Source organism: Castor canadensis, chromosome 6 (genome assembly GCF_047511655.1).
Source record: "Castor canadensis chromosome 6, mCasCan1.hap1v2, whole genome shotgun sequence".
Lineage (NCBI taxonomy): Eukaryota > Metazoa > Chordata > Mammalia > Rodentia > Castoridae > Castor > Castor canadensis.
Genome location: NC_133391.1, coordinates 10,885,447 through 10,898,445, shown reverse-complemented (window position 1 = coordinate 10,898,445; position 12,999 = coordinate 10,885,447). Strand labels below are relative to the sequence as shown.

The following is a 12,999-nucleotide window of genomic DNA, read 5'->3' as shown; positions in this document are numbered from 1 at the left end:
AAAAATAAAAGCAAAAGGCCTGAGGATGAGGCTCAGGTGGTAGTGGGCTTGTCTAGCAATCAGGAATACTGAGTTCGATCCCCAGTATTGGCGGGGAGAGAGGGTTGAGATTTTGGAACTAGATAGTGGGGATTATTTGCACATTGTTAATATAATTAATGCCCCTGAATAGAGCACATAAAAGTGGTTTAAATGAGCCGGGCGTCAGTGGCTTGCGCCTGTAATCACAGCTACTCAGGAGGCAGAGAGCAGGAGGATCACGGTTCGAAGCCACCCTGGGCAAATAGTTCTTGAGACCCTATCTCAAAAACACCCATCACAAAAAAGAGCTGGTGGAGTGGCTCAAGGTGTAGACCCTGAGTTCAAACCACAAAAAAAAGAAAAAGATTTAAATGGCAAATTTTATGTTACATGTTTCTTACAGCAATCAAAAGTTAAAAATAGGGCTGGAGGTGTGGTTCAAGAGTGCCTGCTTTGCAAGTGTGAAGCCCCGAGTTTAAACTCCAGTCCCACCAAAAAAAATAAATAAATAAAAATAGAGCCAGTGGTGCCACACGCCTGCAATTCCAGCACTCAGGAAGCAGAGGCAGGAGGATCTAGAGTTCAAGGCCAGTCTGGACTGGGTAGCATGACCCTGCCTTAAAAATAATAAGAAAGTTAGGACTCTTGAGACACTTGCAACCAGTTACCGTGAGAAGTGACTTTGGGGTTTGAACTCAGGGCCTCATGCTTAGCTAGGCGATCTACTGTTGGAGCCACTCCAACAGCCCTGTTTTGCATTGGGTATTTTCATGACAGGGGCTCACAAACTATTTACCCACACTGGCTTCAAACCGAGATCCTCCTGATCTCTGCCTCCTGAGTAGCTGGGATTACAGGCGTGAGCCACAGATGTTTGAAAGGTGCAGGTGCCCTAGTCCTCCCAGACTTGCCTGCTGTAAAAACCTTCAGCAGGTGAGTCCCAGGTGTGCATCTAACGTGCATCCCGAGTCTCTCTGTGTTCTGAACATGGAGAGCCTACAACAGAAGGGCTTCGGGCTGTTGGCTTGTGCTGACACCCTTGGTCAAAGCCCGGCCTCCTTAGTCACCACTTCATCTTCATCTGGTGTGCATTTCCAATGTAATTGACATTACCGAAGAGGAACAGGGTTTTCTGGCATTTCCCTAAATTCTGCAACCAAGTTCTGAGCCTGACCCGTGAATCCTAGGCCTAAGACAGCCTCCAGGGCCCAAGTCAGACTTGTGACCTGGCAGACTTGCCACGCTGCATATTTTGCTCTCACAGGGGCCACAGGGAAAGGCAAAGGTGCTTGTAAGAACATCGGGGCTGTCCTCTTCCCTCTACTCTGTGACTTTGGGGGTATGTGGAATTTTTTCTGCTACAGCCTCCATGCCAGGAAGCATCCCCCCACAAGCAGCCACCAACTGCCACCTTGGATGTTTATCACTTTCTGGTGTTGCTGTCAGCATTCTGTGGGCCTCATGAGGTTTTGAGTAGTACCAGGTTTCTTTCCCCCGGCCCAAAGCCTGAGTCCAGGTGTGGAGCCTGCTGCTTCTCCCACCCCAACTCCAAATTACCAACATCTGGATCTCTGGCTAGTTCCTTAGGATCTCAGGTCTTGGGAGGCAGAGATAGGGAGGATCACCATTGGAGGCCAGCTAGGGCAGTGTGTGTGAGGGAAAGTTAACAAGACCCTACAGGCCTGGCACCATGGCTCAAGCCTGTAATCCCAACTACTTGGAAGACAGAGATCAGGAGGATTATGGTTTCAAGCCAGCCAGACAAGAAGTTTGTGAGACTCCATCTCAACCAATGGCTGGGAGCAGTTGTGTGAGCCTGTTATCCCAGCTACACAGGGACTCACAAATAGAGGAGGATCATGATCCAAGCCAGTCCTATCTTAAACATAACCAATGCAAAAAGGGCTGGCAGGCTGGCTCATGTCTAGAACAGGTGCCTAGCAAGTTCAAGACCCAGAGTTCAAATCCCAAAAAAAAATGAGTGTTGAGTGAAGCTGATATGTAACAACATGCTAACACGAAACTAGTTAATGGATCCAGGTGCTGGTGGCTTATGCCTATAATCCCAGCTGCTCAAGAAGCAGAGATCAGGAGGATCACAGTTCCAAGCCAGCCCCAACAAATAGTTCATGAGACCCCCATCTCGAAAAAAACCATCTCAAAAAAGAGCTGGTGGAGTGGCTTAAGGTGTAGGCTGAGAGTTGAGTTCAAACTCCAGTACCACAAAAACAACAACAACAAAAACCTAGTTAATGCAGTTTGCTATGTATTTGGCCCACAAACCTGTGTAGTGTGCCAGCCTCTGCCCTAGATATATAACTGTTGATCAGGCCTGTTCAACGTTTCCAATATGACATTGACAGAAAATGCTAAATGTTCCCCCTTCACCTTATTTGCAAGGCTGCTTAATTTTTTTGTTGTTTTCTGCGGTAGTAGGGATGGAATTTAAGGCCAAGCTTCCTAGGGAAGCTCTACCACTTGTGTCACACCCAATCCTTTTGATTTGCTTTTCAGAGACTCTTGCTGACCTTACCAGGGCTGGCTTCAGACTGAGATCCTCCTCCTATCTCTGCTTCCTGAGTAGCTGGAATTATAGGCACACACCACCACACTCAGCCCTGCATAATTTTTCTTAGCCCTTTCTGCAGCTGCACCTGCAGACCTGTCTCCCTTAGTCTAGGAGAGGATGGGAATGGCCACTTGACCTCTGCTTGTGGCACTCCAACTGTGAGTCACTGAAGACTTTGCAGGTTAGGAATCGTTAACCTCATTGCCTTCTCTTCTTTCCCACTCACTCAGAGGCCCCTAAGTACTTGACTTGGGGAGCCAAGGGCCTGGTGGGGAAACTCACCCACCAGGAGGGACTCAGTGGGAAATGGAAGTGGTTGGCTAAGCTCCAGATTCCCTGAGCGACTCCACCCTATTGCCCAGCCCTGGAGAAACAGCTGCAGAGCTGTTAGGGCTCAGTAGCTTCTCGGGGATCCCTATTCCTATTGCTTCAACAGCCCAACTGGGGCCTTCATACTAAACCTGAAGTTGCAAAATGTGAACCCATCCAACCAGGGTATGATATACCCAAGCGACCCCGCTAACAGGAAGCCCTTGTCAGGCTTACCTGTCCACATCCCTCCCACCAGGACATCTCCTTTGGTCCCTTGTCCCCCACTGCTGCCAGCCACAAGTGCCTAAGTGCCCACTTCAAGGACGTATTTGTAAGTTGCGATCAAGGGGTATGAGGAGCTGGGTGGCGGGAGAGCATAGCTCACGTTGCCTTTTGGTCTTGGTGGAGGCAGAGCATCCCACTCATGTTTCGAGCATGCGCCAAAGAGCAATTCGACAATGCAGGGCACTTCCGGATGACGCATGCGCAGTGGCCGTGGCCTCCCTCGGCTTGCCTGCGCCTGCGCCAGTTCCTCCAGTCCGACAGGGGGCGATGACCAGGTCCGTACGCCGCTCCGCAGCAGCCGCTTAACCCGGAAGTGGTCGCGTTTTTATTGGTGCTGCGACTTCGAGTCTGGACGCGCCTGCGGCGTTAGGATGAACGCCCCTCCGGCCTTCGAGTCGTTCTTGCTCTTCGAGGGTGAGAAAAAGTAAGTGGAGCTGGCGTGGGCGGGTTTCGCGGGCCCCTGCCCTTCGGCCATGAGTTCCTGCAGAGTCTGGGGCTTCTGACCCGGGAGGCCGAGGCCGCTTTGCTGGAGCGTCCGCTCGGCTGCGTCTGCCAAACCTAAGGCAGTGTTGCCAGGCACTGGCGCTCGCACCTGTTTTGCAGATAGAATGAAAACGGAGGAACTTGCACCAGTCTTGTAGGAAGTTCCGGGGCTTGTATTCGAACCCGGAATATCTGCCTCCAAAGGCCCTTTTCCTCTGGGACCTGGCATCCTCATTCGTAACCCGTCCGTGCGGGGCACAGCTCTGAAGCGAGTATCCTGCTGAGCACTGAGGCTGAAGGCCTTCGAGTTCCACGCCAGCCTGGGCTGCACAGCGAGACCTCGTCTCAAAAAAAAAAAAAAAAAAGGGCTTCGAGGGCTCACACCTCTAATCTTCGCTACTTGTGAGGCTGAGATGGGGAGGATCAAGGTTCCAGGCTAGCCTGGGCAAAAAGCGAGACTCTTATTCCCAAAAGGTAGCCACAGCATAGAGGTTGGGAGGCGGGACTCAAGTGGTAGAGCGTCTGCTAAGCAAGATGGAAATCCTGAATTCCAACCCCAGTATTGCCTACGCCCTCAAATGGGAGGGCTGGGGTCAGTGGCAGAGCACTTGCCTGGCATGCATGAGCTCCTGGGTTCCATCCCTAGCACCGGGGTGGGGGGGGAAGCCATGAGGTTATTTGTGTGAAGTGCACATTGTAACAGTTTTGTTCCAGGGCTGCGGTCTGGACCATTAGCTCACAGGGTGGGGACTTTGCAAACGTTTCTAGTTACCTGAAGGGGTTTGCAGCTCCCTTGTAGTGGCTCTCCGCGGAACGCAAACGCCACGCCAGGGACGCCGTTAATGTCTGTCCCCACCACAGACAAGAACGATCTGGCATCAGGGTTGAGAAACACTGCTTTAGGAGTGATCCAGAGTAGGCAAGGGTTCCAGGTGAGATCTTCTGGTGTAGACACTGCACTGTCATGAGTCACGTGTTTTCTTTTTCTTTTTGCAGTGCTGGGGATTGAACGCAGGGCTTCATGTGCTCTACCACTTGAGGGACGCCCCCAGCTCTTCTGTATTTTGCTTTGAGACATGGTGGTTACATTTGGAAGGCAGGGTTGACTTGGGGTCTCTGCCTTCAATTGCTGTCTCTGCCTCTTCCCAGGATCACCATTAACAAGGACACCAAGGTACCCAATGCCTGTTTGTTCACCATCAACAAAGAAGACCACACTTTGGGAAACATCATCAAGTCGTAAGTTCCTGGCCAAGGGCTCTTGGGCTAGAGACAAGCAGAAGTCCCTCCAGATTTTTTTCCATCATTGAGCTACTGGAAGTCCTCTGTGTTTATCTGATTGAAATGAATGTGCAGCAAACCCCCAAAAAGCAGGCACACTTATGTTCTCAATGCTAATAAGCACTGAGAGGAGTGGATAGGGTTAGCTCCGCCTGCCCCATGCCTGCTTCTGATAGAGATGTCAGACACCTGGTCCAATGCTCTGAGGGGTGCAAGGCACCCCTGGTGGATATCTGACATTGACTTGTCATACCAGGGAAATCCCAGTTCGGTAGTAGTCAGGGACACAATTGTCACTTAACATAAGGACTTGTCATTCTGCTGCACAGTGCTGAGGTTCTCTCCGGGGGAGGGGAAAGGCAACAAGGCCGCGTGCAGCAGGACCCCATGTCTTGGTACATATGGTATGGGGTGGCCCTTCTGTCTCCTAGCTAAATGCCTGAGTAGTGCAGTGGGGGCACCCAGCTCTTCCATGGCGCGCTGTTCACATTTGACTATGAGCCACCCTGGAACCCTGCACGTGTCCAGGGCACAGAGTGTCGTTTAGGTTTCAACTTCCCTGTGGCCTCATGGAGAAGGGCCTGGTGTGCACTGAGCCCGGCTTCCCTCCTTCTGCTGCCTGGTTGTTGTGCCCATGCTTTGTAACAGGGCCTTATGTTCTGGCTCACAGAACTCTGGTTGAATGTTTCTGGCCAGGGTTGGGGAGGTCTGTGGTCTTCGCAGGCACAGGATATGTGTATTGGGGTACACATGGGGGATCTTGTTTTTCTTGTGGACTTTTGGGAAGTCGGGAGAACTACACGCTTGCAGGCTCAGCCTCCCTCACACTGTTTGTGCCTGTCTTACAGACAGCTCCTCAAAGACCCGCAGGTGCTGTTTGCTGGCTACAAAGTCCCCCACCCCTTAGAGCACAAGATCATCATCCGCGTACAGACCACCCCGGACTACAGCCCGCAGGAGGCCTTCACCAATGCCATCACCGACCTCATCAGTGAGCTCTCCCTGCTGGAGGAGCGCTTCCGGGTGAGAAGCTGGCTCCAGCTGTACAGGGGTCGGGTGGGTCAGAGGCTGGCCTGTGTCTACACAGCCTGTTTCTCAGAGGTACTTGGGGTGGTGGTGATATAGAGTAGGGACTTCCACCACCCTGAGGGAATTGTGGCAGAGGGCCTGCCATTTGCCCTGCAGGTGGGAACCTCACCTACTTTTTTGTGAACCTAGGGGGAATCTATTGCCCAAGTCTTCTACAGCTGGCTGTGCCGCTCCCTGGAGTATGGGGAACCTGGGTTGCTAACCTGCTTGGTCCTGTTGTGCACTGCATAGCCTATGTCCACATGGGGGGGGCGGGAAGCTGTTTCTAATCCTGCTGAGTGGCTTCCTCCCGCCAGGTGGCCATCAAAGACAAGCAGGAAGGGATCGAATAACCACTGGAAGGAGTTGTGCCCATCTGCCCTGGACTCTTCTTGGGCATCACGTGGAGGACAGCGGCCAGTCCGACACTGACGTGTCCTGTATATAGACTGTTTTGTCTTCCTCATACAGCCAGTGAATTGTCAGGCTTGATAAAAGGCAGGTGAGCTGTGTGGCAGACACCCCAGGGCCAGATGGGGACTGCTGGTCTTGGGCAGAAGGGAGGGAGGGAAACCTGTGCAAGACCATAGATCTCTGTTCTAGAAGCCTTAGCTGCCTGGCTGATCTGATAGGAACCCAGGATGAGGCTCATGTAATGTAATGTGCACAGCAGAAAATTTAATAAAAATACTCACTTTAAAAAAGACCACCACCATTAACCCTGAGCTGAATAAGTTAAGTTGTGTTCCCAGCACAGTGCTGTAGAGGCAGGAGTACCTGCCTGAGCTAACATCTCTTCCAGATGGCTACGACGTTGGAGTCTGTCAGAGCCGTGAGGTAAGTAAAAGCAGCGTTGGCTACCACTGTGTTCACCATGGTCTTGGTCACCGTTTGGCCAAGGGCCTTGGGCTGGGGCCATTTAAGGATCTGTAGGGAGATAGAGGGGGCTGGGCTCCTGTTCCCCAATGCCAGGCCACACCCACTGTACAGCCTTGGCCTGGGGAAGAGTGATCTGTAGGTACCTGTGTGGGAGCCTGGGGGGCAGCTGCTAATGGAGGTGGCTGCTTCAGGATGGGCCTAATGTCGTAGATCCACACATTGCCCTCCTCGTCTCCACACAGCACAAGCCCTTCCTCTGTCAAGACAGATGGGAGCCTAAGGTGGGGCAGGTGGGACCCCCAAGGGGTAGAGGGTGGGTGAGGCCAGTGTGCTCACCAGGGCAGGCACTGAGGGAGAAGTATGCCAACTCGGTGAGTGACCACTGCAGGCGTGCCAGTATAACCACGTGCACTTGGGACTGACTGCCCCGGGCCCTCCACGTCTGGCTCCAGCTCCACAGGCAGATGGTGCCTGGGCTGCTCCCCTTGGAGGCTGTGGGCAGAAGAAACTTGTGATAGCCGGCTTAGGCCCATCTTCCTTCTCCCCACTGGAGATGCCCCAGCCTAGGGATAAGTGACCCCCAGAGCCCCAGAGGCTGGGCTGTCCAAAGGGCTCACTCACCCACAACATCCTCATTCACAAATGCCAGCCCATCCACTCTGCGCCCAGATGTCTCAGTGCCATCAGGGAAGGTGAACTCCACCTCACATGTTCTGCCAGGCAGAAGACATTGTGTGTAAGCACTCCTTACACATCCAGAGCTGTTCAGCCCCTGCACTGTGTCCACATCCTGGGTGGAAGTCAGGGAGTGCCACCAAAAGCTGCATTTTTGGTCATGAAGAGGTTCTGTCTTGCTCTGAGGGGAGCAGGTCTTCTGGGATGGTTGGTGGCCAGTCCTTGCTGCTGTGAGAGGAGCAGGAAGGCCCCAGGCAGCCCACCAGAGCAGGGACAGAGGCTGCTAAGAGTGTCACACTTGTGCTTGCCCAGTGTTAGGAGAGGCCAGCCTGCAGCCACAGAGGTAGCCTAGAATAAAACTAGGGAAAAGGGTTTGTGGACACGTAGACCTGGAAGGGAAAAGGAGGCAGCACAGGGCTGGCCTCTGCAACACACCCCCTTCCAGGAGGCTTTCCCTGCTGAAAGTGGCTACTTCCAACACCCCAAACTCCTTCCTACACTGGTTCTCATGCTAGAACATTAGAACAAAACGAAGAATCCACAAAGCCCCGCATGTCCTCGCTCGGCAGCCTGGTCCCTCAGTCCAGCCACTTCCACCTGCTTTGCTGAGCTGTGGCCAAATAGCCCTGGGCAGCTGCCTTTGCTGCACTGCTCCCTGCAGCCCCCATTCCTGAAGCCCTCCAGGGCACCAGAGCACCTGTCTGCCACCATCACCTCAGCAGAGAACTCGACCTCCTGTGCAGAGAGCTCCACGTTACATTTTCTCTCTTTGCAGCTGATACCGCCCTTGGGGTTGTCTTAGCTGGCCACCTGTTTAATGCCTGTCCTCACTAGGCTGTGCCCCATGAGTGCTGGGACCCCATTCTGAGCACCGACTTAGGGGCTTTTCAGGTACAGACGAGTCACAAAAGCCTCAACATGGCTTTTCCAGAGCCACCTTCCTGCCTAGACATGTTTCCTGCCCTCCACTTGCCCTAGAATGCATCTTTATCTCCCCTGTGGGTTTTTTTTGGCAGTATTGGAGTATGAATTCAGGGCCTCATGCTTGCTAGGCGGGAGATCCACCACTTAAGCCCTTTATCATCTTTCAGGTAGGGGCTGAAGCTTTGTGCGCAGGATGGGCTCAAACTACAACTCTGATTGTGTCTGCTGGGTAACTGGGATCACAGGCCTGAGCTCCCTCCATCCCCTTTTATTCCCCTCCAGATAAGCCTTGCAGACTAACATTATGCTAAGGTCACACAGCTGAGTACACAGTCGGGCATGAGATGGTGAAGCCCCAAGTTCAAGGTCAGATAGAGGCCCCCAAAGCTGTCTAGTCAGGGTTGCAGGAGCCTATGTGGACCTGTGGCACACAGCTCTGAGGCTTGGCTTTTTAGGCATTCCCACCCCACCTTACCTCCTTTTCTGGGCCTGGTCCAGCCGCACATCCCAGCAGCAGCAGCCGCCCTCACAGCCAGCCAGCAGATAGGTATCTGGGTAGGAGGCAACAGGGCAGAGGCGCAGGGGGATGGAGGTGGAATCCAGCGTGAGTAACTGGCTGCCAGCAAATGAGGGAGAGCAAGTGTGAGCCCTGGGACCCAGGTGGCTGCCCATGCAAGCAGTCAGCCCCGCTCAGAGGTGGCTGCCCACAGCCTCACCTGGCCTGGAATTCATAGTCGTGGTTGGGCATCCCAATGTCCCAGAGGATGACCCGCTTGTCATAAGAGGCAGCTGAGGAGGGACGGGGAAGGAGAGAATTGGCCCTAAGGAGGCCCTGCTCTCTTGTGCAGGGTGCACCCCAGGCTGAGACTTGCCCCCAGGCCAGCCCCTTGAAAGCAGGGCGGGCAGGGCTAGGAGGGGACTTGTGGGCTTACAACCCTAGCATTGTGCTTGAACCCGGCTTGCCACCCAGTGGCCATATTTTATAGCTCAGTTACCACCTCTGCTGGGTGCCACACCTGGAGAGCCAGGTATATATATCCACTCACGTTGCTGATGGGAGTGTGTCCCGGGTGGCTGGGAAACTCCAAGTTCACTGAACATGCTGGGGATAAAGCTGGGGTCTTACACCCAGTCAGATGCCCGTGAAGCTGTGTCACTTCTTCCCGTGGCCACCTGAGTGCCCTACCATCTCAGGGAGGTGACACTGAGGCTGCCCCAGGGTGAGGGGACAGAGTCTTACTAAAGAGGTGGGTCTCATGAGTGGGGCTGAAGCACAGGGTGGCGATGGCCTTCTTGTGGGCCCGGATGACCCCGCAGCAGAAGCCGGCACGCACGTGTAGCAGCCGGACCAGGCCCCGCAGGCCTGCAGCTGCCAGCACGCTCCAGCGCTTCTTGTGGCCTGCCTGGGTGACCACCGTTAGGGCTGTCCAGGCCACCGAGAAGAACTCCTGGAGGGGGCATGGGGGAAGAAGTCAGAAGTGGGGGTATGTTTATGAATCTGCCTGCAGGTCCGGGCTTGGGGGAAGTGAGGCCCAGAATGATAGACAAGGTCACAGGAGGGATGCAGGTGTGGCTCGGTGTGTAGAGCCTGGCATGCGCAAGGCGCTGGGGTCCACAAAAAATGGTCATGGGGCATAAGCTGCTGACTCTGGACGTCCAATCTCAGAGCTCCTGTCCCAGGAGTCAGCAGTCTGCAAGGGCAGGGCCTGGCACTCACCTCGCCTGGCGCCTTGTATTTGTGGAGTACGATGCCCGTCTGGCAGTCTATCACACAAACGGCCTCCCCACCACATGTGGCCACTGTCTGGGATGTGGCCCCTGAGTGCCCTGTTTTGTGGGATCAGCCGAGTCAAAATCTTTTCTAGAAAGTTAATCTCTGTCCCCTGCTACCTGCTCTATGTAGTATACCCTGCACCCCTCCTGAGAGCCCTGCTGGGGCCTGGCCTCCCTGCACCCCCACTGCCCCAGGACGCACCCTCCTCCCAGGCTGGCTCAAAGGCGCAGGCCCACAGCTGGGTCTCCAGGTCTCGGGGGCTGTTGTTCCTGCTGTGGCACTGCAGGAAGTGCAGGGGCTCCAGCTGCAGGGCAGGCTGTGGGAGCACAGGAGGTCACGGCTGTGCCAGGCCCTACTCCCCCCACTCTCCCTGCCACCTCCCTTGCTTACCTGGCCATTGTCAGGGCCCACATGGTCGCCGCCCTCCATCTGGGCTGATGAGGAGCTGCGCACTCGCTTGGTCGAAGAGGGGTTGAGCGGGACATCCTCTGCCCGTTTCGAGGCCATCAGCCTGGTCTGTGGAGAGGGTCTGGTGACTACATGGCCTCTTGCCCAGGGCTCCCTGATCACAGCTGAACTGCAACTTCCCACCCCACGGTGCTGTTGGGAGATGGGCTCCAGTCACAGGAAGTTAGGACATTGTGGGGGTGTGGGGGGAGGATTTTGTCTATCCTCCTTAGGTGCGAGGAGGTGAAAAAGATCTCCTTTGCCATGTGTGCCCACCTCGATGGACTGCCTCCCTTGCCACAGGCCCAAAACAATGGAGCCAAGTGACCATTGCACTGAAACTGTGAACCAAAGTAAACCTTTCTTCCTTTTAAATTGATTACCTCATGTACTTTGCCACAGTGAGGGAAAGCTAACACGCTGGGCATAGACAACTATCTCTTGGACTGGTGCTGTGGACCCCTGGCTTTCCCAAGCAGGCCCTGGGCACCCCATGGAACCACTCACCCTGGACTTGCAGGCAGCTGTGGCTTGTGATGACCTCTTTGTGACGTGCGCCTCGTGCACCTGGGTCCCACCAGAGGCGACCAGCGCCTCAGAGATCATCTGCACCTGGGTGGGGCTAGGCCTTCAGTAAGCTGGGCATGGTCCTGGGTGCTCCTAGTCTCACCCCAGACACCGGGCCAGAGGGAGCTTGTCTCTCTCAAGTTGAGAAAGGACCTCCTTCCCTGACCCACCCAACTTCCCACAGTGCCCCGGCCCATCATGGCCACAGACCTCCAGGGCAGCTGAGAACCATGGAACCAATTCACCAAAGGGTGAGGACATACCCGCCATTGGGTGAACTCGCTGAGGGATTCGGGTCCATAGCGCACATCCCTGACGGCAGACTTCACAAAGTCTGTCTGCACTTTCTCAGTCTCCTCTTCAGGGCCCAGGGCAGTCATAAACTTCTCCCAGTATGCTCTGACCTTGTCCAAGAGAGATCGAATTCAGGCCCAGCCCATCCCAGCTCTCCTAGCCCTACTCTGCCCCTCATCTGCCCCTCATCCCTGCTATAGGTGAGTTAACTGTACCACCTTTCCCTGCCACTCTCCTCAACGTCCTTCAATATCCACTTCTGCCACTCCCTGCTCGAAGCTCCCTACTGTTGGCAAGCACAGGTCAATCAACTTTAGGTTGCCCTTACCCTGCTGGTCAGCTCTCGGTTCAGGTTCTCTACCTGAGAGCAGGTGGCGGATGCATCCTTGCCATTGACCTTACGCAGCTTGGGCAGGAGAAAGGAGACTTTCAGGTTGTCATTGACCTGGGGAGCAAAGTGATAGTGGAGCGTGAGCCCCATGAGGTCCTGGCCTCTGGCAGGTGGCTGGGGTGTGTGGGGGAACCCCACTTACAGTTAGGAAGGGGTTGCCCTCCAGGCTGAGCTCCTCTAGCTGCGGAAACTGGCACAAAGCCGTGACGTCTCCCAGCTGGTTGTTGGCGCAGCGGAGGATGCGCAGGTGCGGCAGACCCAGGTTGGCCGGCAGCGTCTCCAGCTGGTTGTTGGAGAGATCCAGTTCCTGCAGTTGCTTCAGTCGGCCCAGGAGGCTGAGGTCCAGGTGCTCGGAGAGCAGCTTCAGCCCCGACAGGCTGAGGTGGGGACAGAACAGGTCGGCTCAGGGTGGCAGGTAGGCCTCCTACCCCACCCCAATCTGCCCAGGTCACCACAGAAAGGTTTTCAACCTTGTTTCTCGTGCGCGCACAGCCTCCCCTTTTAAAAGACAATCTTGCAACGACTTTGGAACCCAGGGCTGTATGGCCCCTCCCACAAGCATCTACTGGTCCCTGGGGGCTCCTCGGTGTTTCCCTGGCCCTCTAAATAGCCCAGCGGGTGGCTCAATGATCTTTCTGTCCTCCGCAGGGCTGAGGCCACTCAAGATCCACCTGGCACACGGGTGGAGCGGCAAAAGTCCCGCGCATCTCTCCGGCGCGGGAGATTAGATATTCGGCGAGGGCGACAACGGGGTGAGGCAGGGGTTGGGGACGGGTCTCAGCCTTTCTTCCGGCCCACACAGCGACCCCGTGCGCGGCTAGGAGCTACAGGGTCCCCGCATCCCGGACCCAGCCTTGCCCCCTTACTCCAGACTCCGGATCTTCCCCAGCCGGTCGCTCTTGGGTCGCCCGCGCTGCATTAGCAGCCGCGGCGTGAGGGGACCCATGGCCAACCGCTGTGGCCCGGTCGGCGACACGGCGGCCGGTAGAGCCCGCGCGGCCCACAGCCCGCTACTGGCTCCCGCGGCGG

At 55.2% G+C, this 12,999-nt stretch overlaps 2 protein-coding genes across 3 annotated transcripts; one reads left to right on the top strand and one right to left on the bottom strand.

Moving 5' to 3' along the window:
- The first annotated feature begins 3,453 nt into the window (after positions 1-3,453).
- Positions 3,454-6,725, top strand: Polr2j (RNA polymerase II subunit J). The gene is made up of 4 exons (XM_020156414.2): positions 3,454-3,611; positions 4,820-4,909; positions 5,800-5,974; positions 6,337-6,725. The coding sequence occupies exons 1-4, from the start codon at positions 3,559-3,561 to the stop codon at positions 6,370-6,372; spliced, it is 354 nt and encodes a 117-aa protein (XP_020012003.1). The 5' UTR covers positions 3,454-3,558; the 3' UTR covers positions 6,373-6,725.
- On the bottom strand, positions 6,673-12,973 carry Lrwd1 (leucine rich repeats and WD repeat domain containing 1). Of its 2 annotated transcripts, none has more exons than XM_020156408.2 (15): positions 12,837-12,973; positions 12,113-12,347; positions 11,908-12,024; positions 11,549-11,689; positions 11,226-11,330; positions 10,662-10,787; positions 10,473-10,587; positions 10,215-10,324; positions 9,738-9,945; positions 9,214-9,286; positions 8,973-9,113; positions 7,520-7,611; positions 7,235-7,390; positions 7,042-7,154; positions 6,673-6,946 (listed from the first exon to the last, which is right to left on the bottom strand). In XM_020156408.2, the coding sequence occupies exons 1-15, from the start codon at positions 12,914-12,916 to the stop codon at positions 6,806-6,808; spliced, it is 1,953 nt and encodes a 650-aa protein (XP_020011997.1). In that variant the 5' UTR covers positions 12,917-12,973; the 3' UTR covers positions 6,673-6,805. The 2 variants fall into 2 exon arrangements, with proteins under 2 accessions (XP_020011997.1, XP_020011998.1); XM_020156409.2 differs by having other exon boundaries at positions 11,941-12,024.
- Positions 12,974-12,999: the final 26 nt, after the last annotated feature.

Bases quoted from the DNA above. Each gene is read 5' to 3' on its own strand.
- Lrwd1 (XM_020156408.2), bottom strand. From the start codon at position 12,916: ATGGGTCCCCTCACGCCGCGGCTGCTAATGCAGCGCGGGCGACCCAAG. The intron at 10,325-10,472 runs GTGCGTCCTGGG...CCCACAAAACAG, and splicing joins TGAGCCAGCCTGGGAGGAGG to GGCACTCAGGGGCCACATCC. The intron at 6,947-7,041 runs GTACCTACAGAT...ATCTCCCTACAG, and splicing joins CCCCCCAGGCTCCCACACAG to ATCCTTAAATGGCCCCAGCC.
- Polr2j (XM_020156414.2), top strand. From the start codon at position 3,559: ATGAACGCCCCTCCGGCCTTCGAGTCGTTCTTGCTCTTCGAGGGTGAG. The intron at 4,910-5,799 runs GTAAGTTCCTGG...CCTGTCTTACAG, and splicing joins TTGGGAAACATCATCAAGTC to ACAGCTCCTCAAAGACCCGC. The intron at 5,975-6,336 runs GTGAGAAGCTGG...TCCTCCCGCCAG, and splicing joins TGCTGGAGGAGCGCTTCCGG to GTGGCCATCAAAGACAAGCA.